The sequence below is a fragment of the Phyllobates terribilis genome, unplaced genomic scaffold (genome assembly GCF_046119375.1).
Source record: "Phyllobates terribilis strain yellow unplaced genomic scaffold, ASM4611937v1 Scaffold_1__5_contigs__length_1240528914, whole genome shotgun sequence".
NCBI lineage: Eukaryota > Metazoa > Chordata > Amphibia > Anura > Dendrobatidae > Phyllobates > Phyllobates terribilis.
Window position 1 is genome coordinate 567,218,740 of NW_027362761.1, and position 25,928 is coordinate 567,244,667.

The window sequence follows — 25,928 nt, forward strand, 5'->3', positions numbered from 1 at the left end:
CTTGTACATAGGAGCAGTATTATAGTAGTTATATTCTTGTACATAGCAGCAGTATTATAGTAGTTATATTCTCGTACATAGGGAGCAGTATTATAGTAGTTATATTCTTGTACATAGGGGCAGTATTATAGTAGTTATATTCTTGTACATAGCAGCAGTATTATAGTAGTTATATTCTCGTACATAGGGAGCAGTATTATAGTAGTTATATTCTTGTACATAGGAGCAGTATTATAGTAGTTATATTCTTGTACATAGGGGCAGTATTATAGTAGTCATATTCTTGTACATAGGGGGCAGTATTATAGTAGTTATATTCTTGTATATAGGGGCAGTATTATAGTAGTTATATTCTTGTACATAGGGGCAGTATTATAGTAGTTATATTCTTGTACATAGGAGCAGTATTCTAGTAGCTATATTCTTGTACATAGGAGCAGTGTTATAGTAGTTATATTCTTGTACATAGGGGGCAGTATTATAGTAGTTATATTCTTGTACATAGGGGGCAGTATTATAGTAGTTATAATCTTGTACATAGGGGGCAGTATTATCGTAGTTATAATCTTGTACATAGGGGGCAGTATTATAGTAGTTATATTCTTATATACAGGGGGCAGTATTATAGTAGTTATATTTTCATATACAGGTGGCAGTATTATAATAGTTATATTTTTTATATACAAGAGGCAGTATTATAGTAGTTATATTTTTATATACAGGAGGCAGTATTATAGTAGTTATATTGTTATATACAGGGGGCAGTATTATAATAGTTATATTTTTTTTATACAGGGGGCAGTATTATAGTAGTTATATTTTTATATACAGGGGCATAGTAGTTTTTTCTCATACCGTTAAAAAAAAAAAAAAAAAAAAAAAAAAAAAAAAATTGTCCATACAACACTAAACCCACTTTGTTAAAAATCAGCCTAAAAATGATAAATCACAGCACCTGCGATCCAATGATCAGTAGGGTTTTAGCACCCGACAATAGTGCAGCTTTTCAAGACTCCTGAAGGGCAAATATGGTCATCTAGGCAATGTATAAATAACACTTCCATTAGCTTGATGAGTTAGGAAACACAGGCAACATCCTGCACATCCGAAAGCCTCATCAGTGTCTTCCATCTGTTGGGGGTTGTTGTTTGTTTTGCCGTCACTGTAACGATGGCATAGCAGATCTTCATTGAACCGTCGGGATGATAATGTCAGATACCAAGCAGAACAGATGCAGGGTGAGGAGGGTACGTATAGATAAATGCGGGGACTGCTAAGGCCAGCAATTGGCTGCAGCAGTCATGTGAATGATGGACGGACGCCATCACTGCAGGATCGGCAGGGGAATGTAATGGTTATTGCTTTGTTGTATAATGTTCCTGTCTTTTTGATAGATTGTAATCCAAGAAAGTTCAGTTCAAAGAAAAATGATTAGCTTTCCTACCCTTTAATTTATCAAGTACTATTTCTTTTTATTTTTAACTGTTGTTTTTTTCTCTGTTATTCATCCTGAAATTATATAATTATAACTTCCCAGGAAAAATAATGGAGATGTCAGATGAGTTACACAGACTGAATCGGTTGCTGAATGCCCACATGACTGTACTACACAGGAGACTGCCATTTTTACTATGTAATCCTGAAGAAGTACAGTATAACATGCAAGCGATAAAACAGGTTTAAAAATCCCATGGAAGGACTAAAAAATAAAATGAAAATAAAAAAAACAACTTTTTTAAAGGGGTTGTCCAATACTGAGACATCCCCTTCTTAATCCCTGTGTTTCCACCTTGTAAAATAACTCACTTCCGGTGCTGGAGTCAGCACTGGTTCTCCCGGGGATCGTGTGACTTCACTATGTCACACAATCCCTGAGGCCAATCAGCTTCACGCTCCTCTCCTTCAGACAAAGCAGCTCTCACTTCCTCTGAATGTATGTGATTCGTCCAGAGGTGGGGAGAGTGAAGCGGATGCTAATTTGCCACAGGGATCGCGTGTCACGCAATCTCAGGGGACCACAGCGCCGGGACCACAGCGCCGGGACCACAGTGCCAATAAAAAGGGGTTGTCCGAATAGTGGATAACTCCTTTAAATAATAAAAATTTGCTATATAGTGTCACTGTCCTTTCAGCACTGAGCATATCAAGGAAACATCCTACTGACTGGGAGAATGGTAACAACTGCTCTCTAAATTATTCATTCATTTCCAGGAGGAATAAGAGGAACTGCACAAAATAAATTTCTAAGAAAAGATTCTTTAGCGATATAACATGACTGAGAAATGCTTGAATCACAAAACAATGCTTTTTTTTTTTTTTTTTTTTTTTTAACTATTATGAGCGCTTTCCTTTGACACTTTTTTGAGTTTGCGTCCACTTTTCAGCAGCAGAGGCTGGCATTTCTTTTACTTGTAGTTCCCGCTGTGTTCACTTTGTCATCCAGGCTCAGTGAACTGTTGACAGTGGCTACCGACCTCAAGAGAAATCCAAGTGTTGGAAGAAATGGAGAGCAGCGGATACAGTGACACGCTCTTAATCTGGCTCCTGATAGTCTGCCATTCATCTGCCTGATGAGTCTCTAGCCTGGATTACTGCCTGATAGTCTGGCAATCATCTCCGTCCTATGCACTGGAAATCTTCAGCTTTCTCTCAAGCTTTGCTGGGAGGTGCAGTTTTGGCGGCAGGTGCCCTGCCCGGGTTAGTCACCCGGTCATGCAGAGCGCTGTATAATGCTCTATATGGCACAATGCATTTATTATACAAGTCGCCGTCACACGTGGAGGTCACATTGCAGAGCAGCCTGCTTACGATCGTCTGATTGCAGCAGCGCTCAGTGACTAACGCCACCATATAGTACAAACCCACACAATATTACATCATAGAAAACCTGCAGAGAGATGGAAGCAGTAGTTCGAAGAGTCACAAATCAGCAGGACAGAGCACATCAGTAAGGCTCTGTTCACACAGACTGCGCCTCAAATTGATATTATCCTGGCAAATCCCATTTTAAAAAGGGTTGTCCCATCACAAAAGGTAATTGCCAAGTTGTTAAGGGATCGACCGCTGGGAACAACACTGATCACAAGAATGAGAATTTGGAATATCTTGGTAAAATGGAGCGGTGGCTGCGCATGTGCAGCAGAATATGAGGCTCTGCTTTCCATAGAAGCGTCATAGAAAATGGATGGATTGGCAGCAAGCATGTATGGTCACCGCCCGACTCTAATGATCTCTGGAGATATGATTGCTGGGACCACCCACTTATTCCAAGAAGGGGGCTTTGAATGGTAGGACGAAGCAGTGCCCCACACATGCGCAGCCCCATACAGTCCCATAGAAAATGAGTGGAGAGCAAGTGTGCCTACGAATCATTCTAATGGGGCGTTACAGAACCCCATTTTCGAGAAATGGTGGCACCTCCAGTGTGATAAAGAGGCTAGTTAAGTCCAACCACGCCCTGCAAATTTTACGGTGTGCCTTCTCCTTTAAAAGGGTTTTCCAGGATTGACGACAGTCAATAAATGTCAAAGTAACAGGGGTGGACATCCCATTAGTGCAACTTGTACAACCGCACAGGGGCCCAAAGACGTACAGGGGCCACTACCACCTCCAAAACAGCTTCTGTCACAGACACATTATCGGGGTCTCTTCTGTCTGTCTGCCCCCCCAAAAAACTAAGGCGCCATTATCTGCTGAATTCTATGCCATTCGGTATATTTTCTCCTGTTCTCCATGCCAGTCTGTTTGCTTCGCTGCAGTGGTCAAATGTGGTATGACCACTGCAGCCAATCACTGGCCTTGGAAGTCATCTGTTTTCCAGCTCAGCACGACTGCCGAGGCTAACGATTGGCTGCAGTGGTCAAGTCATGTGGGTGGACAGCGTTACCGCTGAAGTGAAGTGCACAGAGACCGAAAGGGAACACTAGAGCTTGATTTCTCCGATAAGTAATAGTTATTTTACTTTATAAAATAACTCACTTTTGACGATCCTGGAAAACACTAATTAAAGGAAGAAACGAAGGATAAAGCGGATATAAAAAATGTCCAGGTTTGAGGCATTTTAGTGTTGGCTCCATTGGTACATAACACATGGAGCTCAGGGGTAAAGGGACAGGACTCCCAGAAATAGTGGGAGCAAGTTACACCAAACCCAGGGTGCTCCTCTCTAAGAGGTCCAAATATCTACTGGAACCGACTGATGCACCCCTAATACTGTAGGCATCACCATCCTTAATGACACCCCACACAAAAAACATCACATACACTGCATACAAATATACCTACACTTCAGCAGTTTTCTCACTTCTCCATGGTTCATACTGGACCAACTAAACTTTGAGAGACACGTTGACCTTTGGGAATTTCCACACCGCAGCCAGCTCCATATGCCGCCTGGATAATATCTGTCGCTTATTATTGGCAGACCTTTATTCTACATCTCGAACCTTAATTCATAAGCAATTGTAGGTGCCTCCCAACCGTGCCAGATCAAGAGAAGGACAGTCCCGGATGTGGGGAGCTGCCCCAGGAGGTTGGTGGCATGTCCTGCTTTCCCATTCACCATTCTCCTATGCTGTCTGAGGCTCGGCGCAAGAGCGATGGACTTCACTACATGGCGCCTGCTGTGTCCAATCACATACAGCAAAGATCCACTCCACTCATCGTGGGTACGGGGCTACAGGTGTATTTTTTTGGCACTGGGGCCAATTCGAGGAGCAGTATGTTGTTGGCCACCATACGTTATGGGATTTGGACCTTCGTAATGTATAGAGGAATCATGTGCAAGGGAGGTATTTTGGGGGCGTCTTCCTATGTGGGGATTACAATATAGGGACCTTATTGTGTAGGGGGCAACAAATTGTGGAGCAGCATATTTCATGGGTTATCAAACTGTGTGGGAACACTTAATGGGCTTCATTAGGAGCACCATTTCTTTGTGGGTGTGCAAAAAGTACGGGGCAAGGTTAGGGGCATGGCTTAGATGTGTCGCCCCTTTCCTGAGTTGGAAGGCATGATTACATAGTAATACAATCTGAGATGGACTATAAACATAATCGACCCCACCACAACGAGTATCGACATATGACACAAGGGTCCGTATTTGTGCAAGATGATATCCACTCAATGTCTAAGGACCAAGACTGTAGAAGTTTCAGAAAGTTTTGGAAGTCTATGCCTCTTCCCTTCTGCAATGAATGGCCTATATATCATTTGTGAATCCGTGTCAGGAAGGTTACAGAAAGGCACAGGATAAAGGCGGTGACTAAAAGCATGCAAGTGAAAGGCAGGAATGTATGAAATGTTGTCTTATTGATTGGACTCTCTGGTTTCAGCAGCTGCCACCATTCCTGGGTTATCAATGACCTAGCCTGGAATCCGTGGAATATATTATGGGGCAGGTAGAGCTATCCAAAATACCCAATATCTGTCAATGCCAGGTATGAGTCAGTGCAGAACATCCCAACCCAGCTGGCACCATGCCAATGTCAAGAAATACTCTTGGGATCCCAGTGACTGTGATCCACATGACATTGTCAAAGTGTGATCATGTCCTTGGTGGCAGCAGGCACTTGTGACGGTATACACCACTATTTTGTGATGGAGCACCACCTGTATGTGCCATTTTTATGCCATTCATTGTCTGTGTACCATTGTGAAGGTGTCCACAGTGTCAGTAAGCAATTATCATGACATTGTGATAATGCGAAGGCATCCTGTGTGCCAGTAAGCCACTATTTTATGCATTGTGACAGGGAGTCACCACCATTCAACTTGTCATTGTCTTGGCATCTTGTGTCAGCGTAATGGTGTCCACGCTCTGGCATTTTCATGGTCATTGAGTCATTGTGATGGCATCTTGGGTATAGCATTGTCCCATTAACCTGGGTACCAAGGCACTATGTGACGGGGTCCCAATTATTAGCATGAAACTTAAAAGATCAAGTTCAAATGTGATGAAACCGTAAGCGTTCGTGTAGTATTTCTCCTTGTGGAGACCACAAGCTGGCACGGGAAGTCTTGTAGCATAGCCACTGGAGTGAGAGGGGAAGATAGCAAAGTACCCAAACAAGGTCTCCTCCTACCCTGCAAGTTTCTAGCTGCCTCTAACTTTCTTCCTCTAGGAGAGCTAATTTGCATACCTTTATTCCAATGGCTCCATACACCACATGGTGGCCTCCAAGAGAAGAAACAGTTCTTCAAGATCTCCAACTCTGACAATCAATACACAAAGAAGAGGTAAGGACCCCAATACAGATATCTGTAGGTGGGCATCTCTTCCTTTTTGTAGGATGGGAAATGTTTTACATTTCACGGCTGAAGGTCTGGTCAGCATTACAATGTAAAACTTTGGCTATTTATTTACATAATGTGTCCTTGTCAAGAGGACTTTTCAGGGTTCAGTACCCTTATAGGTTCTCTCCTGATCTGCCAGGGAGGGCTGTGGTCATTAGTGGCCATCAGGTTCCACTCCCCCTCTGCAAAACCATGGCTCTTCTCTAGGAGGAGAAGCATCCTAGACGGAGCTCCTAATATCTCTGGGATGGTAGTCCAGGTGGATGCTGGGGACACAACCTTCTTTCCCTAACCTTTGGCAAGGTGAAACCTTGTCCCTCGGTTGTGGGCTTCTGGTCAGGAAGGACAGGTAACAGTTTATTAGGGAACCTTCTCCTTTTGGAATAGGCAGTGGTAGATCTAATCGTTGTGGCCTTCTGGTCAGGAAGGACAGTTAACAGTTTATTTGGGAACCTTCTTTTGGAGTGGGCAGAGGTAGACCTAATCATTTTTTATGATATTGTTCTCCAAGTGCGCATAGGTACATAGAACGTTCTTTGGCTTTTAAAAAAATTAAATAATGGGCTTTAAATTTACCTCCAATATGGGGTACTAGAGAGATAGTGTTGAGATATTATAGGTTTGCAGTGGTAGTAGTATAGGCGATCATAATGGATATGACTGGTAGGAGGGCAGATATTCTCCGATGGGTGCACACTCCGACCAGACGTTGACGTAAATCCCATTCATGCAGTGATCAAACACAAGATACTTCCTATACATCGATAGCCCTTTAATCGAGGCTGATGGGTGACACAAACCTTACAACCACATACAATTAGACCTAGATCTCTTTTAGGACAATTCTTTGAAATCTAATGAAAAGATCTCTACCTGATTCATATTACCCAAAAAAATTCCTGGGAGTGATGCTTTTTATTATAGCAAATATTCGAGCTTGCGTGAAGTATTGGCATCATTCTCTTACAGCCGCTTGTATGACTCCTGACTAAAACAGAAGGTCATAAATACTTGGAGGCTGTAGGACTACAGACGCCCCTATGAATGTTTTACTGGAGCAGCTGCTGGCCGAGCATGCCCACGAACGTCACCCGGTGCTCAGTCCGAGCCCATCCGCGCTGCTGAGGAAGAGGACACTGCCTAGGGTATCATCACGTGTGTATTATGCCAAGAAGTACGGCAGTGGCCAATCCCCCTGATGCTGCCATAATGCTCCAGATTATTTGTCCCACTGTCAATTATCAAATACACCTCTTGCACAGTTCTTTAAAAGTGGTTTTCAAGGACTTTTTCAGACTTTACAATGACATAAGGATCATTCTGAAATAAAGAAAGTTTCACTTTCCACTTCAGTGGCCTACAGGATCAGAAGTGATCACATCCTAGTGGTGGCCGCCGGGTCAGTTGACTGATAAACGAACTGTCTTCACTTCCCGTGATCAAAGAACAGCAGAGGCGAACAGCACTTCTTTATTTTATATTAACCTTTCACAATGGAAAACTCCTTTTAAGAGAACGTGTTACTTGCTATAAACATGTATTTTTTTACCTGGCGTAAGTGCCGCCATTCTCCTGAATCCGGCGTTGTCCTTCTTTAGTTCCTGCGTCTCGCCGTTCCTGAGATTTGGACCCTTCTTCACTGTATATAAATCTAGTAATTTTAACCAAGTGGACGTGGTCATCAAATCGAATGTTTTCGAAGACCACACACGCTAACAAGACTACATTTATATGCTGGGAAGTAGGGGCCAGTGGAAGGTAAAATAAATTACATATTTATGGCAAGTAATAGGTCCTAAATAACGGAAACCCAAGACGTCAGGTGGAAACAGGAGGGGACAGTCGAAATGGGCATAAGGGCCAGTTGCACTGGGACCCTGTAACAGAGTTGCCAACCTGATGTTTTTTGTTTTTTTACTTTATAAAATTAATAAGTTTTCATGGATATATTGGAAAAGGGCTTTAATTATATGGCCTGTTCAGGAATTTACAGATGATTGGGAAAGACCACTGCCACCTGTGACTTTACCCTCATTCACAAATTTCTATAGCATTAAAATGGGTAGAATGTTAAAATTAATAAGATGCTGGCTTTCTCTGTATTTAGTGAATACAGTGTATTATGTCAAGTACTGCTCATATAAGAGAGGGTGGTGGCCCACCGGAGGATTCTCCTGTTCTCCCGTGGGCCAGTCCGAGCCTGCCCCTGAATGATTTGAAGCTCAGCTGATCTCATAGAAAGATGGATGATTTGTAGGACTGGGGGACTTAGGAGGAGAAAAGGGTTTGGGGTTGTAAAGTGATAGAAAATGTAATATTACATGGTGGCCATGGTGGCTAATATGCAACACTATATTTTCCTGCAGAGGCCCTCTGCAGTTGGAAGCGGTACTCTGAGCGATCCACTAATGCTTGGGGCACAAATGCAAAATATCCAACAGGGTCCCAAGCAGTGGCGGACACAGATGGAATAGGGCCCCTGTGCAATCACCGCTGTGACAGGACCTGCTTGCTGCTTTGGAGGTGGATGTGGACGCCTTTATCCTCTTGGTCCCATGTTGCACCAATATATCCGCCCTTATACCAGAGTAACAAGACTTTAACAGTCTGTGTTCTCATACCGGCCAACAAGACCTTTTGGGCCCAAGTGCAACTGCAACCCCTGCACCCACTATATTTATGCCCCTGGACTTGTATGTGCATAAGTTTTGGAGCCCCAACGATGAAACTATATAAACTTTTCAACATTAGGAATTACTTCTTTTTTTTAACTAGACCCATTAGAAAAGTGAAAAAGTAATGGGTACAATACGATATAACAGAAAAACAAAAGCACAAAAAAGTGCGTTCAGCAGCCGATGCGTCATGCAAAGAACAAGCGCGGTGGAAAAGCAATCGTGCTGCCTACACTTTCCGCACTTATCAGCTTGAATCTGTATTTTTATTTATCTGCCGGTTTAAGACGCCTTTTCTTATCATTTTAGCTGTATCGGTAATCACAGATTGCCGAGCACAAGCAGTTTTGTTCGGTCGGGGCTCGGGCGGCCGGTCTGGAGAGGCGGAATAATAGAACAGGTTCATTTAGGGATCTGACTAAACAAAGACGGCAGAAAGACACCGAGTACAACGAGCGGGCGCCGGGGAAGAGTAATGAGGGGAAACATCACAATGTGATATCTGCAGGGTCCCTGAAATATTAAAGGGGTTCTCGCAATGTACAGGATCCACAGGGGCGAATGCGGGATGAGGTGGGTCCATTCTTCTTCCACACCTATCCAGTGTCCCTAAACATGGTCATTTTTTTTTTTTACTTTTTTCATCATATATTCCAGAAAAAGGGGGTGATATGAACTTTAAGAAGTTTTAGATGTATATATATATTTTTTTACCGGATTTTTTATTTTAACATTTTTTACCGATCTCCTTAGGGGACGTGAACCTGCAATCACTTGTGCAATTAACTGTAATAATGTCGTATATTGAAAAACTACAGATTTCAATGGGCCCCCCTGCTGCCATCAATGCGCTGCAATCATGTCATGAGGGGGGGTTATGAGTGTCGGCACACCTTCCCCCATTTCCAACAGAGTTGACAGTGGCAGCTAACAAGTTAAAGGAGTGCTCCCATCTCCAAGATCCTCTCTCAATATGTAGTAGGTATAATATTAGTAACTACCTCCAGTTAGAAATGTAGTATAGTTCTTCTGATTCACTATGTCACTTATCCCATGTGCAGCGCATTGCAGTAGCTTAGGTATCCATGGTTATGACCATATAGTGACAGTTGTTAGTGGTCGTAACTATGGATACCCAAGCTACTGCTATGCCCTGCACATGGGGTAAGCGACATAGCGAATCAGAAGAACTATACTACATTTCTAACTGGAGGTAGTTACTAATATTATACCTACTACATATTGAGAGAGGATCTTGCAGATGGGAATACCCCTTTAAAATATAACTATTACCATGAGCGGTGAAAAATGACAAACTCAACAGCTCAACACATAATACAGGTTGTAGTAGAGCTATGTGATTTTATATAGCATGGTAAATCTTTCTTAAGTGTCCATGCTTACGACCACTAACAGCTAACTGTCACTATATGAGTGGTTGATACCCAAGCTACTGCAATGCCCTGTACATGGGGTAAGCAACATAGAGAATCAGAAGAACTATACTACATTTCTAATTGGAGGTATTTGGTAATATTATTACACCTTCTACATATTGGGATAGGACCTTGGAGATGGGAATACCCCTTTAAACTGCCACAAACTGAGCTAGCGAGACTCTGGTGGCGGCTGTAGAAAGCTGCTCCTGAATCCTGTCCATGCATGCAGGGCGCATATCCACCATCCATTTAGGACAGATATTTCCTTCACTGTAAGTTTGCAACAAGTATTTGATCCCTTGCTGTTTTTGTAAGTTTGCCCACTGACAAAGACATGAACAGTCTATAATGTTAAGGGTAGGTTAATGTTAACATTGAGAGAGAATATCCAAAAAAAAAAAATCAAGAAAATCACATTGTATAAATTAGATACATTTGCATTTTGCAGTGAGAAAAAAGTATTTGATCCCTCTGGCAAACAACACTTAATACTTAGTGGCAAAACCCTTGTTGGCAGCACAGCAGTCAGACGTTGTTTGTAGTTGATGATGAGGTTAGCGCACATGTCAGGAGGAATTTTGGTCCACTCCTCTTTGCAGATCATCTCTAAATCATTCAGATTTTGAGGCTGTCGCTTTGCAACTTGGAGCTTCAACTCACTCCATAAGTTTTCTATTGGATTAAGGTCTGGAGACTGGCTAGGCCACTCTATGACCTTACTGTGCTTCTTTTTGAGCCACTCCTTTGTTGCCTTGGCTGTATGTTTTGAGTCATTGTCTTGCTGCAAGACCCAGCCACGACCCATTTTTAATGTCCTGGTGGAGGGAAGGAGGTTGTCACTCAGGATTTTACGGTACATGGCTCCATCCATTCTCCCATTGATGCGGTGAAGTAGTCTTGTGCCCTTAGCACCTCCATGCTTGACAGTGGGGACGGTGTTTTTTGGGTCATAGGCAGCATTGCTCTTCCTCCAAACACGGCGAGTTGAGTTAATGCCAAAGAGCTCAATTTTTGTCTTTTCTGACCACAGAACCTTCTCCCAATAACTCACAGAATCATCCAGGTGTTCACTGGCAAACTTCAGACGGGCCTGCACATGTGCCTTCTTGAGCAGGGAGACCTTGCGGGCACTGCAGGATTTTAAACCCTTAAGGTGTAATGTTTTACCAATGATTTTCTTGGTGACTGTGGTCCCAGCTGCCTGGAGATTATTAACAAGTTCCCCCCGTGTAGTTTTAGGCTGATCTCTCACCTTCCTCATGATCAAGGACACCCCACGAGGTGAGATTTTGCATGATGCCCCAGATCGATGTCAATTGACAGTCATTTTGTATTTGTTTCATTTTCTTACTATTGCACCAACAGTTGTCTCCTTCTCACCCAGCATCTTACTTATGGTTTTGTAACCCATTCCAGCCTTGTGCAGGTCTATGATCTTGTCCCTGACATCCTTAGAAAGCTCTTTGGTCTTGCCCATGTTGTAGAGGTTAGAGTCTGACTGATTAATTGAGTCTGTGGACAGGAGTCTTTTATACAAGTGACTAAGTAAGACAGCTGTCTTTAATGCAGGTAACGAGTTGATTAGGAGCATCTAACTGGTCTATAGGAGCCAGAACTCAATGGTTTGTAGGGGATCAAATACATTTATTTGCATTTTAAAGTGAGAAATAAGTATCTAATTTACACAATGTGATTTTCTTGATTTTTTTTTTTTTGATAATTCTCTCTCTCAATGTTAAAATTAACCTACCCTTAAAATTATAGACTGTTCATGTCTTTTTCAGTGTGCAAACTTACAAAAACAGCAAGGGATCAAATACTTATTTCCTTCACTGTATACACAGCAGAGTGGGCCCCCAGATGCAGCCGCCCCCGGTACTTGCCATGATTAGAAAGGTGCTGGTCCATTCTATATGGGGCAAGAATGGAGCGACTGTCCGGTCACTACACCCAAAAGTGTTGGAGTGCAGCAGCTGCACCCCCATCTATGTACCCTTGAGAATTTTATTACACAGCGAAACATCCATATATCAGAAAATAATTAGAGGGACATGAAATTGAAGATAATGTGTGTGGGGGAGGTGGGGAAGTGGACAGAAAAATGAGGAATGGGACCCTTCTGAGCCCCACAGATGGAAGAAAAGAAAGTGTCCATTGGAGCAAGACCTTAAAATGACAGGGTTAACAGCTGCAGGACTCTTCTCCATTTCACTGTGAGCGAGCAGGAACACACACACAAGGAGTATACAAGGCTCAGATCAGTGTCCCCGGGCCGGCCGGCCTCCACTCCTCACAGCTGGACACCAGTTATGTGCACTAATAAATAGCCCATCATCCTTTCAAGGAGAAAGCCGCAGGAAGGGAGACGATCTGTCAATTCATAACGTAATGCCGCCACATCCGAGGCCTGAGGCACACGGCGCCTCACACCTCAAACTGGCCCCGAAACAACATATCAGATACACTTGACTGCACTTGTCCTCAAATCCACAGACTGTCATTACTAGAACACAGTATACACTAAAACGCTGGCACAATCTGAGCTTTGTCCAAAGCAGTCGTAGGCAGTGTCGGACTGGAGTGTTGGGGGCCCACTGTTCATTTTCATGCAAATATTAAATTTTTTGCATATGCATAAATATAGTAATCAACTGGGTAGTTTGTTAAATGATTGATTTCATGCTACCTTTGCCTGCAAATAGTGAATCAAGTGTATTATCTCAACTATTGCTCATGTAGAGGGGGCCTACCGGAGGATTCTCCAGCTCCCCTGTGGGCCAGTCCGAGCTAGCTTGTAGAAATAATTTTTTTCTTTTTTACTGTTCTTTCTTACAATATAGTTTCTACAATGTAGCATCATGTCTTATCTCAATCACCGTTTTGCTTACATTTTGATAATAAAAGTTGTATATTTCAAGGAACAGTGCAAAAAAAAAATGTAACCAAAAATACTTAGAATGGTATAAGAAATGAAAATACTCACCAAACTCCCGCAGGTCTCGTTGGAATGCTGCCGATCCTTCAACATGTCTACTTCCTGCTTCAGCAATGACCTCTGCAGCCAATCACTGGCCACAGGCGGTCACTGTTTTAGGATGACATTACTGTAAAAGGAAGTAGAGATGGACAGGGCACCGGACAGCATTGGAACTGAATTGTTACGGGGATGGGTGTAAAAAAAAAAAAAAAAAGTAATTTTTTGTTGTTGTACGATCCCTACGACCACCACTCATTTTGGACCATACTGTATATTTCATGTTCTATTCACAATTTTGGGGTCCAGTCTATATAATCCCTCGGTTTACAATAAAAGATGGAGCCGTATATCTGCGATCCATTTCTCAGCGTGCAGACAGCGGAGCCTTCCATAAGAGTTAGCTCCGTTCATTGAGAGTCGCAATGTACCTATAAAGGCAAAGTTATTAGCGCATTCTTCTTTTTATCGTCTCTCCATCTCTTGCCTATATAAGAGGCCTTTGAAGGAGCTTCTGGGACTTCCAGACGCGCGGAGAATAAACACGATACATGGAAAGATTCCTACTTGTTTTATGCAGCCCCAAATAGGGAGTCGGAAGACAAGGAGGATCTGAAGCATGTTCGGGTTAAACACACAAGGCAGGACTATGAAAAGCCTGGGCATCCTTTAGACAGGAGAAAAAATCTCTAAGTTACGGAGGAGGTAATTTAACTGTGTACACAACCAAAAGAAAATCCACTTGGAAAAGCTTGAGGACAACCAATATGGCGGCCTATATTGGTCCTTCTTTCCCAAGGTGTTGTCAACCATCCAGAACAATGAATCCAGGTAACAATTTAGAGGACTACAAAAAAAAATAAAAGTTTAGTGATGGGGACACTCAGAACCCCATCAAGGGGGTTACTGGCCACCATGCTGGTTATTAGCTAGAAACATATATTACCAAGTAAATATTGCTCATGGAATTTTAATTATTCTTTCCTTAAAATTGCTTTTTTTTTTTTTTTTTTTAAAAAGGTGAAATATTCAATCCCCATTTTTCATTTTTTTTTCCCAGAAAATACTATATAATATTAGTAACCTCTTAATTTATTGACCATGCAAAAAATGGTAGAGTTCACAGAATGGGATACTACATTAAGCAGAATGGATGCATAGAGTGAACCAGATCATTTTGTACATTTTTTTTTCTACGAAATATGATAAGACAACGTTTTAGGGTCTGGCAAATATTAACCCCCCTCCTCAAAGAAAAAAAAAAATTCCTACACTTTATAGCCTAGACCATCAATACTAGGGAAGGATCATAGTTTGATAGTGTCAGCCGTACATGTCAAAATTTAGGTCAAAATTAAAAAAAAAAAAAATTACACAAAAATTTGGATAAAGGTATATCTAAAAATTTAACTTAAAAATCGCAAAAAAACAAAAACAAACCTCAGACTAAATCCACAAGGACTAGCAGCATAACCATCCCCCTAATACAGGACACCTGTCACTTACCGTGTCATTTCCAGATCCAGATGATCCAGAATTACCAGGAATATTTTGCCCCTGGTCGTTATTTTGATCTTCACTCCGAGTGACCCGTATCCTAAAATGTGGCTGCCTGAGATTTTGCTCTTGTCTAATTTTAAACGAGCACCCTTGTCCCAGCAAGGGTCTCTCTCTGGAATCATTCTGACAATTGTCGGTAAAGTCCTGACTACAAGACCTGCCTTCGGTATTCACCCCGTTCTCCACGGGGCTGATGGTCTCCAGACGTGGTTGCAGTGGGTAGGAGGTACTCCTTTCCAGTCGGATACGAGGATATCGAACCAGTCGGTCTCCTTTCGTACCAGTAAACCCAAAATTATACTCTCCCCCCGGGCTACAGTTGGTAGTCTGAGACTGCTGAAGTTGGAAAACAAAACATCGCTTCCCAGGACTCCCCGAAGTGTCCGGAAGATGCTGTAGTGACCACCGTCTCGGTTCGGTGTTAGAAGACTCGTTTTGGACAACATGGCTTGGGGACACCAGTCTCACCTGTCGAATGTCGGGGCAGTGAGTATGACTGTTAACTCTAACTCCGCCAATGTCTTTGCTCCAGTTAGGTACATTGACCTCTTCTTCTCCATCAGTACTGTAGCCAATATGCCCATTTTGGTCCCCCAACCGACGACCGGAAAATCTTGGTGGGAAGGAGATTGCCCCATTGACATGTAGCCTCCCAGACTCGTATACATGCGGAGGAGAATTGCTAGGGGTATCCTGCGGAGTACTTACGGTAGAGGAATTTTTTCTTACAGCAGATATGTAGTGCTCATTGAAGTCCTCGAATCCGCAGGAAAGCACCTCTTCCGAGTACTCTGCAGTCTCGCACTCGTCGGCACCGTCACTTTGCCCTTTCCTCTGGAGAGAGATCTGCATAGAAGAACTTCTCGTTGGGCGAACATCAATGTTCTGCAGCAGCTGTGGAATAAACATAGACGTGCTTCTTTTCAGAGCCCCTTCTTCTTGTTCTTCTTCTTCGTAGTGTCTCGTGAAGACGTGAGTCCCGTTCCTCCTCGGCAGGGTATGGAATGCCATGAAAAAATCTTCTTCTTTCTCCTGGTCTAGAACGTCTGACTCGGGAGCTGTGTTGCTTCTGCCGGAGCCGAAATGAAACCGTAGCCGGTGGGCCATGGTTTAATGACTGGCAGGAAAAGGTAAAAAAAGAGAACGACGTTGCAGTCTCTGCCAGCAGTGAAAACCCAAAAACATAAACTCCAAGAAAAAGTGTCCCATCTGCCAAACTGTTAGCAGTGCAGTACTGATAGCGACAGATAGCAGAAATAGCCTAAGTGACAGGCAGCATTCCAGGCATGATTGGATAAGAGGAATCAGGGCTTCTACATACTGTCACATAGGGTAGGGTGACGGGAGTCATGTGACGCTGTCCCCCCACCCTCCTCACCAGTGGAAGCAAAGTTTCTTTTTTTTTTTTTTTTCATTTAGGATTTTTTTTTCCTCTTGTGTGTCCATCAGCGAGAGCGTGAAACGGCATCTTCCCAGCTGCTACTTTTCCATCAGAAACCAAGCAGCAGTGGGAGAACGTTCACATTCGTGGCCGACGTAAATCTAAACCGCATCACATTCACTGGGCACTTCTTTCTTGGCAAGAACAAAATGGAAAGTTGAAGAAAAAAAAAACGTTGAGAGAAAATCCAGGCGCGTTTCACAGCTACAGTAAACTCTGTGAATTAGCTTCTGCAGCTACTCCCTATATGATCAAGAGCGCAGGCTGCTACAGAGAGCAATGAGACGTGAAAAATAGCAGCAAAAAGGGGGGTGGAAGGTCGGGGGGCGTCCGGCGTTTCTTGCAGTGAGAACACAATATGATACAGTCCCGAGATTTTTTTTCTTTTTATTATCATTGTTCTGTTTCAATATTTTTGAAATCTAAAATGTTCAAAGTAAAAAGGGTCTTGCCACATTTTTTTTTTTAAAGGGGTTGTCCAGGATTGGAAAAAAAAAAAAGGCTGTTGGATCCTATAAACAGCGCCACACTGGTCCACAGGCTGCATGTGATATTGCAGTTCAGCTACACAGTTTAATAGGGATGGACTCCAAAATCAGACGTGATTCAAGTTTTACAATCCTGTCCGATCAGTATATTAATTCTCCCCTAAGTACGGACCCTGTAGAAGGCATTTCTCTGTCCCTATGGAATCTGTTTAAATCATCTTGATCTTCTGATATGTAAATGTTTCATCTCCAGCTGTGATAAAGCTGTGACACATGAAAAAAAACACAAAAAACGAGTTCCACAATGGTTTTCAAAGGGTTGTCTAAGGATAGGTCATCAATGTCTGATCAGTGGAGGTAGAACATACTGCACCCCAGTTTTTCACCTGTTCTCGGCTCCATCAATGGAATAGTGGCCGCGGCTGGTACTGCACATACACTCTATTGATTTGAATTGGTGGCGGATGTGCAGTACCAGACCCGGCCTCTATACAGTCGACAGAGCTGTGCAGCTCTGTCGACACACTGAGAACAGCTGATTGGTGGGGGTGCTGGCTATGGCTGCCCAATCAATCAGATATTGATGAATGATCCTTAAGATAGGCCATCTTTGTTAAAGTTCCAGACGACTCCTTTAACTCCAAGCTCTTTTCATGCTTAGGAGTCCAGTAGGTGGTCCTAATCAAAGACTAACAACTGTCTCTGCAAAGACATACAGAGAAGGGCGTAAATCACCATGTAGGACCGCTCCGCGGGACTCTTAAGGATAGGAAGATCTGGACTTTAAATGAATAGAATACAAATTATACTTAAGTTTTTCCTACAAATCTATATATCATTCTGCTCATCATCCCCTCCTCCATACCATGCGGTCACGCATCGGACATCAAGTTCAATATGACAGACTCAATTTGAGAGTGATCTTAAAGGGCTCGTCCGGTACTTTTAAAAAAATGCCAGTGTGTTTTAATGATAAATACAACCTTTTTTCTAATTACTTTGCGCAGCTTATACTGCCTGTGAGCAGCGCTATTGGTGGCAGCTCACAGGCATCACGTGACCAAGCGCTGACGTCACGACAAGCGAGTGCAGACTTGTGAATCTTCACATCGCGTGCACTGCGCACTGTTAGGATTCTCCTGTTATGTGCGATTTGAATACTTCTCGCTACATTCCGACTAGACATGTCCGGCATTGCTCAATACACTTGCATTGAGCGAGGCTGCACAAGTCTAGTTGGCATGTGACCGCATGTATGCAAATCACATACTTGTGGTCACATGACAGCCCGGCATCGGAGAATCATCACAGCACACTGTGCGCGAGACACGACCATTCACAAGTCTGCAGTCACAAAGTAACAGCAGACTTGTAGCCTAAACCCGGACAACTCCTTTAAGCGTTTTCCAGAGGGAATGAGAATACTCTTGTTTGCTTTTGGAGGCAGTAACCTTGCACATAGCTAGTCCTGCTCCTGAAGACAACGCTTTGTGAGCTAAATACATCAGCAGAACAAATATCTCTGCTGGTTTGCTACAGTGTATCAGTCTGCAGCCCAGGATGATTAGCTCACAGAGCATTGTCTACACTGAATATAATTGTATTAGTTACGCGCAGAACTAGTTATGTACAAGGTTACTGCCTCTGAATGGAAATGAATGTTCTCATTCACTGACAGCAAGAAGAGATGGTGAAAATGGTGAAGAACTGAAAACAAAAAGTATAAGAGAAAGTTGTAGAACTTTTCATACATGCGGATTAAGATCGGCTTTGAGAATCTGCAGTGGGTTTGGAGCTGGCCCCTTTATTTCCAAGATCCAAGTTTCAGACAGTCGTGGCAGAAATGTTAGCTAGAGTTAGTTTACATGACAAGTGCCAAGGTTCAGTACAATCCTGCATTGTTCTATCCGGATCTGGAGCCAACAACACAGACAGTCCGGGTATCGGGCGCATCATACGAACTGGCAGGCCAGGATCACAGGTGCTGCAGAGACGACCTTATAAAATGAGGTTCATTTAAAGGAATTTTTGCAAATTGCAACTTTTAAAAATTCCATACTTATAAAAAAAAATGCAAATACAAATTTTTTTTATATTTTTTGATTTGTGCACCCTTCCCCCACCCTCCCGTCTACAGATGTGAGGCAGTAATACAATATGTGAAGGTGCCAGATGGGAATGGATGTGTGCGAGTATGGTTCTCATGCGCCGTTTGATATTTGCAGCTATATTCACTGGAAAACCCGACTTAATTAGAAGACGGCCAATTCCAAGAAAATGCAGAGAGAAAGGCGGCACTGATATATTAGGAAAGGTTTCCAAATATTGACTTGTACAAGCATAAAACCCTCCTAGGGGCTAATCCACCCCCTTCCGTGAGCAGCACCATTAAATGGGCTGCCAACATAGGAGAAAAATGTTTACAACTTCCTAACAGAAGGAGTTTTATTCCCAACATTTGAAGTTATCAGCTCAACTATCCATAGGAAAAGTGATCGTTTATAGATCGGTGGGGGTCCAACTGCTGAAACCACCACCAATTCTGGGAACGGGCAGTAATCGGACCCCTAGTGATGCCCAATTATCACTTATGCTGAAACAAGTCAAACACGGGTCTCAATGCACTCAACGCCAATGGTCATTAGGACATCCAGCATTTAGGTGACCACCATAGTTTTCGTTGTACAAGATAATCATGTGCACCTTGGAATCCCTTAAGAAAACCAGAGATGCAGCAGCTAATACCTGCACCATTCCTGAGGTCAACGATGCTCAGAATCCCCATATATGGGGACTAACGTCCACATATAGATTATCTCTCCGAGCCTCACCGCCACATCTACTCTTCCAAATACACTAACCAGATGACAGCTATGCGAGATAACCTCCGACCTGGAAGTATTCCTGAGATAATCGCTTTTAAATTCTGAACACAAGAGGTGGGGAGATGATACTAAAGGGGTCTTTTGTAGAATAAAGTGTTAGCACATGCTATGGATTCCTACAACTAATCATCAGGGAAAAAGTGATCAACAAGAACAAGCCACACCAGGCCCACGAGCCAGACAAGTTCAAAATAATGGAAGGCAATAAATTCCTAAAACCAATCATCAGGGAAATGTTAGGTGCACAAGACCATTTTCTCTCCGTCTGAGAAAAATGGTCCGGCAGCCAAAGCCCCAACCAAAGCCCCAACCAAAGCCCCAACCAAAGCCCCTTCAGTTTTTCTCAGAGGTGGATGAAAAAAAAAAAAAAAAAAAAAAAAAAAAAAGTTTCTTCACCTTCTCCATTTTGTCAGTCCGTGAAAAATCGGACCACAGAAATCCGAGTGCGGTCCGATGTTTTTCACTCACCCCCATACACTTGCATTGCAGATTTTGATCCGACTATGTATAGCACTAATCCGAAAATATCGGTGGTGTGCACGAACCCAAAAAGTGATCAACAAAAATAAGCCAAACCGGGCCCAAATGAGTCAAACCGGGCCAAAATAATTGAAAGCATAAAATTGTGGATACATGCAAAAAATTCCTAAAACCAATCATCAGAGAAAAAGTAAAAAAAACAAAAATAAGCCACACCAGGCCTAAAAATGGGAGCCATGAAATTGTTGAACATGCAATGAATTCCTAAAACTAATCAGGGAAAACAAGTCCTCAACAAAAAAACAACCCACAGCAGATCAAAAAAAGCCAAACCCGGCAAAAAAAAAAATGGAATACATAAAATTGTGGTACATGCAATAAATTCCTAAAACTGATAAGACTTGGAAAAAGTGATCAGACAAAAATAAAAATAGTAAAAATACGATCAGCCCCCAAAATAAAGCAAACGGCAATTAAATGTGTGTCAAAACAGAGGCAAATGCAACAAAATCCTCCAAACTGATCGCCGGGGGAGGTCAGCAATGTAATAATTCGCGATACCGAAAGTACGAGCCGAACGGAAATATTAAATCCTAAAAACAACTATGGAAACATTTCAAAAGTGTTTTAAAGCTTAAAATTCTCTCCCCCCAGACAATTTTATAAATTACCACATCCCCTTTAAGAAATATAGAAGGAGACTATTCTTAGTCGCATGGAAAGGTCACTTTTTTTTTTGCAGTTTTTCTATCACTGTGACCTTCTGCAGCGGCCATGTGAATAACTGTCTAAACACGGAATAAAGCAGCTGCCTCTCTCTATCACAGCAGGAAATCACAGCAGTATCTGACCTAATGACAAAGGTTGGAGCTTTCTACCCAGAAAGAATAATTTACAGGGCATAAATTCAGGCCGATAGTAATTTTTATGAAATATGATCCTTGTCCTAATGCAGATTTGGGAATTTTTCCCCATCTTAAAACATTTATGCCATATTCACAGGAAACTGAAAGCACCTGTCGTACCGTAAAAAAGGCTGCACTATTGAATGGGAGACCGCCATTCTGAATTAAGGAATGGGTCACAGAGGTGGGGGTCTCCACGTACGATATACCATAAAATGTCCAAGATTGGAATAAATGGACCAGTCCATGGAACGTCGTTACTATTCAGTGTTTCTCTGGCTCTCAGGACACTTATATGTGAACACATCACACTGTGCTGCAATGCATGGAGTTTAACTTCTGACACTGCAATAAATTCCCATCATACAATTTTCTCAGCACAAATATATCCTGTAGAATTGCAGCTCTGGATGTGATTCGAGTATAAAAATAAATTAAATATGTAAAGCAAGATACATGTAGTTACTCATCAGAGTCAAGTGACTTTCTTCGTACATTCACAGCCCATGCACATAAATAAATGAGCGGAACAGGCTCCGCCGCTCAATCGCCACGATATTAACTCCGATCCGTGAGACATATTATACAATTCAGGATACAGAGCAGATTAGCAACGAGCAAGCGCCAGAGCACTCACCAATCGATTCTCATCAAATACTTCAAACAGCAGCCTGTGATTGGTTGGATGGACCTAAAAAGGGAAAAAAAGTGTTAAGAATTTATAAGCAAGTAAATTCCAAAAAAAAAAGTAGCAGAGCAATGCTTGATAAAAGGTAAGTGACCCTTTACATAAATATGTAATTGTTTTACCTGGTGTAAATGCCGCTGTTTTCCTGAATCCAGCGATGTTTTTGTTTTGCTCCTGTGCCTTCCCATTCCTGAGATCTGGCCCCCTTTTCCCTTTATATAAAGCTATTACTAGCCAAGTGGGTGTGGTCCTCAACCTTTCTGTGGGTGCCCTGTTGAGGACCATGAATAGTTGGCTAACAGGTAATAGAGGGCCATATCTCAGGAAAGACCACATTTAATTCAAGAGAACAGTGGCTTTTACACCAGGTTAAATAAAAATCACATTTATAGCAAGCGACAAGTCCCCTTTAAAAAGTTAAATCTGTCAGCATTTTTTTTCTATGTTATCTGAGAGCAGCATGATGTAGGGACAGAGACCCTGAGTCCAGCAATGTGTCACTTACTAATCTGTTTTGCTGTTTCAATAAAATCAGTGTTTTATCAGCAGGAGATCATCACTGCAGCACTAGGTGTCTTGAGACTCCTGGTACAGCAACGCCCAACATCACTGATTGGCTGTTTTCTATGTTCACTGACAGTAAGCAGCCAATCAGTGGTGTGGGCGGGGTTATACACAGCTCAGCATTCCGAGCTCTGCTAGATCTGCAGCAGAGAAAAAAGGGATTTTATCACAACTGCTGCACCCAATAAACGAAGTGTTATATCGCCGGAATCAGGGTCTTTGTCCCTACATCATGCTACTGTCAGATTACAGAGCAAAAACCTGCTGACAGATTCCCTTTAAGAAGCACAAAGTCTTATTAAAAAGGATGAAGAAGTCACCTCTGCTACATCAGTCTGCCTTGTGCAGAGCCAATATGCTTCAGTAGCAGGGCTGAGTTAGCCAAATGTTCGCAGCGATTATATAACGAAGCAGAACGGAGTTCGCCAAAGATAGCAAAGCAGCAGTTTGTAATTTGGTGCAATTCAGCATTACACGACAAATTCAGCTCTGCTACATCAGCTTCCAAAATTCCTGGCAGACAACACTGTGCCCAATCAACATAATTTGGGCCGGGTTGGAATATTCCCATGGGCTCCGGTTGTGGTTTGTTTACACTATGTGGCAACTATTTGCAGCATATGGATTTTGTGCCGTTCGTTGGGCAGATAGTGTGAATACTCCAGCGATGGAATGTAAAGTAGCCGACCACAGGTTCCGCTGAATGTGGCAGAAGATGGCGCGCAGATTTTTTAGACTAGAGGGAAATGTTCTTTTTCACACGCTGCTGCGCAGAATATTCGCCATAACCAGAAGTAAAAAAAGAAGGAAAGAAAAAAAAAGGGGGGGAAATATTTGGGAGGTTTCACACCGGATTTATAACACGCTCGTAGCCAGGAGTGTAGGGCTGATACTGCAGCTGCCCCTCATTAAAACTGGAGCAGCTCATTTTAACCTGGAGCGAGGAGAGGACAGATCGATACCCCACCATATAAAACAAGATCCAAGAATATTTTCATCTCCGAAAACAGTTGAGTTCTATGTCAATGAGGATGAGCTGAAATACCAGACACAACCTGCAGATAAAGGGGGCGCTGTTCCTCTAAGAAAGCAGCCATGTTTTTATAATGCTGTATTATCCACTCAGATTTTTTCATTGTACTGAGGTTTTCTTTTTATGGCACGAATATGGTAATACCAAAGATTTATTTATAGAATTTTGGGGTGTTTTTTAGTAGCTGGAGCTGAGTGAGGGCCTGATTTTCGGTGCAGAAGTAGTGTTAATTGGCAGTTTTGGGTGGAGGGAGTCTGTTGCACTGATCGCTTTTTTTTTTTTTTTGCAATTTTTTGGGGGAGGTGTAGTGACTAGTGATGAGCGCAAGTGCTCGTTACTCGAGTTTGCCGAGGGTGATCAGGTACGTACCAAGTGTCGCAGGTGCTCAAGTGACATGTTAGAGTCCCTGCAGCCTCTAGACAGCCACAACACATGCGGGGATTGCCCGTGTTTGTCAGGCAATCCCCGCATGTTTTGGGTTTGTATATATAAATATATATTTTGATAGATCGGACTCTTGCGGCCAAGGAGATCTGGAAGGAGTTTGTACGTTCTCCCCATGTTTGTGTGGGTTTCCTCCCACACTCCAAAGACATACTGATAGGGAATGTAGATTGTGAGCCCCGCTGGGGACAGTGATAATATATGCAAAGCGCTGCTGAATAGGCTAGCACTGTATAAGCAATGCAAAATAAAAAAAAAAAGCATTCAGCATTTTATGTATTTATGTAGTGAAAAAGGGGCTTCTTCTAACTTTACAAAAAAAAGTTGAGAATATTTATTTTTATTTTTTTACTTTTTGACCCCAACCCTAGGAGACTTGCCTGCGATCTTCAGTATGCAGTTTATAGTTAAGATTACGGTGTTTGATGGGCACTCGAATTAGCGTGCCATCGGGATCGTGCCACATAAATGCTTGGGGCTGTTTAATTTTGTTTTATTTCACACATTGTGCCTCCACAAAGGTTAGTAAGGCATCACAGGCTCGTTAAACAATGAGGAAGGCAGACGTGGTAATTAACCATCTCTGCCTTTCCTATGGAAAGCCTGACTGTCAACGATAGCCGGAATTCCTGCTCAAGCACAATCTTTGGGCCTTAAGGGGTCGAGACCGGCCTGCCCTGACGTTTTAAGTGGTTGGACAGTATGCAAGTAGTTATATATATCCATATTAGAGCCGCGTCAAGCAATTTACAGGGGCCCCACTAGGTCTCTCATTTTTGACTCCCCTTCATATTCGGGTCTGTATATGCAGAGGATTAGTGTTGGCCCTGTAGGTGCAGGTCTGTATAATCAATTCCCGGGCCTCAGAGCTGGAAAGAGACTTCTCCTGCTTTGTCCTCTGCTCTTATCCAGCGCTCAGAGACGGGAGATTACGCTCGTCTGCTAAGCCAATTGACGTTCTAAAAACAGACCTAATGGACAAAACCTAATGGAAAAACAGCCATGACCTCTTCACACTGTTCTCACCCTGGTCAGGAGCCTAAAATAAAAAAAAAATTAAATTTGACTTACCCTGAAGAAGAATTCCTCATTCCATTTTGGATTCAGCGTCTAAAAATAAGGAAAAATTAAAATTAAAACATTGACATTGTGGTTGTCGACGCAATCAGGGCAGGTTCTCGTACATATTTAATGGTGGTGGAAGGGATTCTTTTACGCGCTCAAAGATTAGGTGACAAAAGCCGAGGTGGCAGCTCGGTAATGGGATCCCAGCAGTGACCTCAGTGGGTGGAAGTGTATTGGTGACTAGGGAGATCTAAGAGTAATTTTGGCCTAAAAATAGAGATCTATAGATAGCAGGGAGATCATTTAGGTCCCGGGCAGGAGAGAGAGGACTCAATGACCGTACCAAAATCATGAGAACAATACCATGACGAGTACAAATTATATGAAAAAAGGATAACAAAAAATTATTAAAAACAAGCAAAAGAGAAAAACCTAAAACATGATAAAGCCTCGTAAAATTTTTATTTCTCAGTCCTGAAATCTAGACCAGTAAATGGTGGGGGTTTAGCAAAACCAGGCCTAAGGATATGTTCCCACGATCAGTGTTTGTTTAGGCTTTCACATAGCTGAATTTCCAAATTAGTCTCACACCTCAGCTCACTTGCTTTTTTTGTATGCATTTTTGAAATCTGACTTTTTGCCTCTTTGGTGTGTTAGATTCAATGTGCAAAGATGTAAACTGCTCAAAAAAATAAAGGGAACACTCAAACAACACAATAACTCCAAGTCAATAACACTCCTGTGAAATCTACCTGTCCAGTTATGAAGCAAAACTGATTGTGAATCAATTTCTCCTGCTGTTGTGCAAATGGAACAAACAACTGGTAGAAATTATCAGCAATTAGCACGATACCCCCTATAAAGGAGTGGTTCTGCAGGTGGTGACCACAGACTATTTCTCTGTTCTCATCCTTTTTGGCTGCTGTTTTGGTCACTTTTTCATTTTGCCATTGCTCTCATCCCCAGAGGTACAGTAGCATGAGGCGGTGTCTA

The 25,928-nt window shown here is 42.5% G+C and overlaps 1 protein-coding gene across 12 annotated transcripts in view; it reads right to left on the reverse strand.

The window, feature by feature from the left end:
* NEDD4L (NEDD4 like E3 ubiquitin protein ligase) overlaps positions 1–25,928 on the reverse strand; it is a 334,412-nt gene that overhangs the window by 127,476 nt on the left and 181,008 nt on the right. For 6 of the 12 annotated variants that reach the window (XM_073680895.1, XM_073680881.1, XM_073680907.1 and 3 more), the window contains 2 exons: positions 24,942–24,980; positions 21,779–21,832 (listed from right to left, as the gene is read on the reverse strand). In XM_073680895.1, the coding sequence (XP_073536996.1) occupies positions 21,779–21,832; positions 24,942–24,980 (93 nt within the window). Of the gene's footprint in view, positions 1–14,888; positions 16,442–21,778; positions 21,833–24,941; positions 24,981–25,928 lie in introns of those variants that run through there. The other 6 variants (XM_073680868.1, XM_073680851.1, XM_073680859.1 and 3 more) reach the window with 3 other exon arrangements.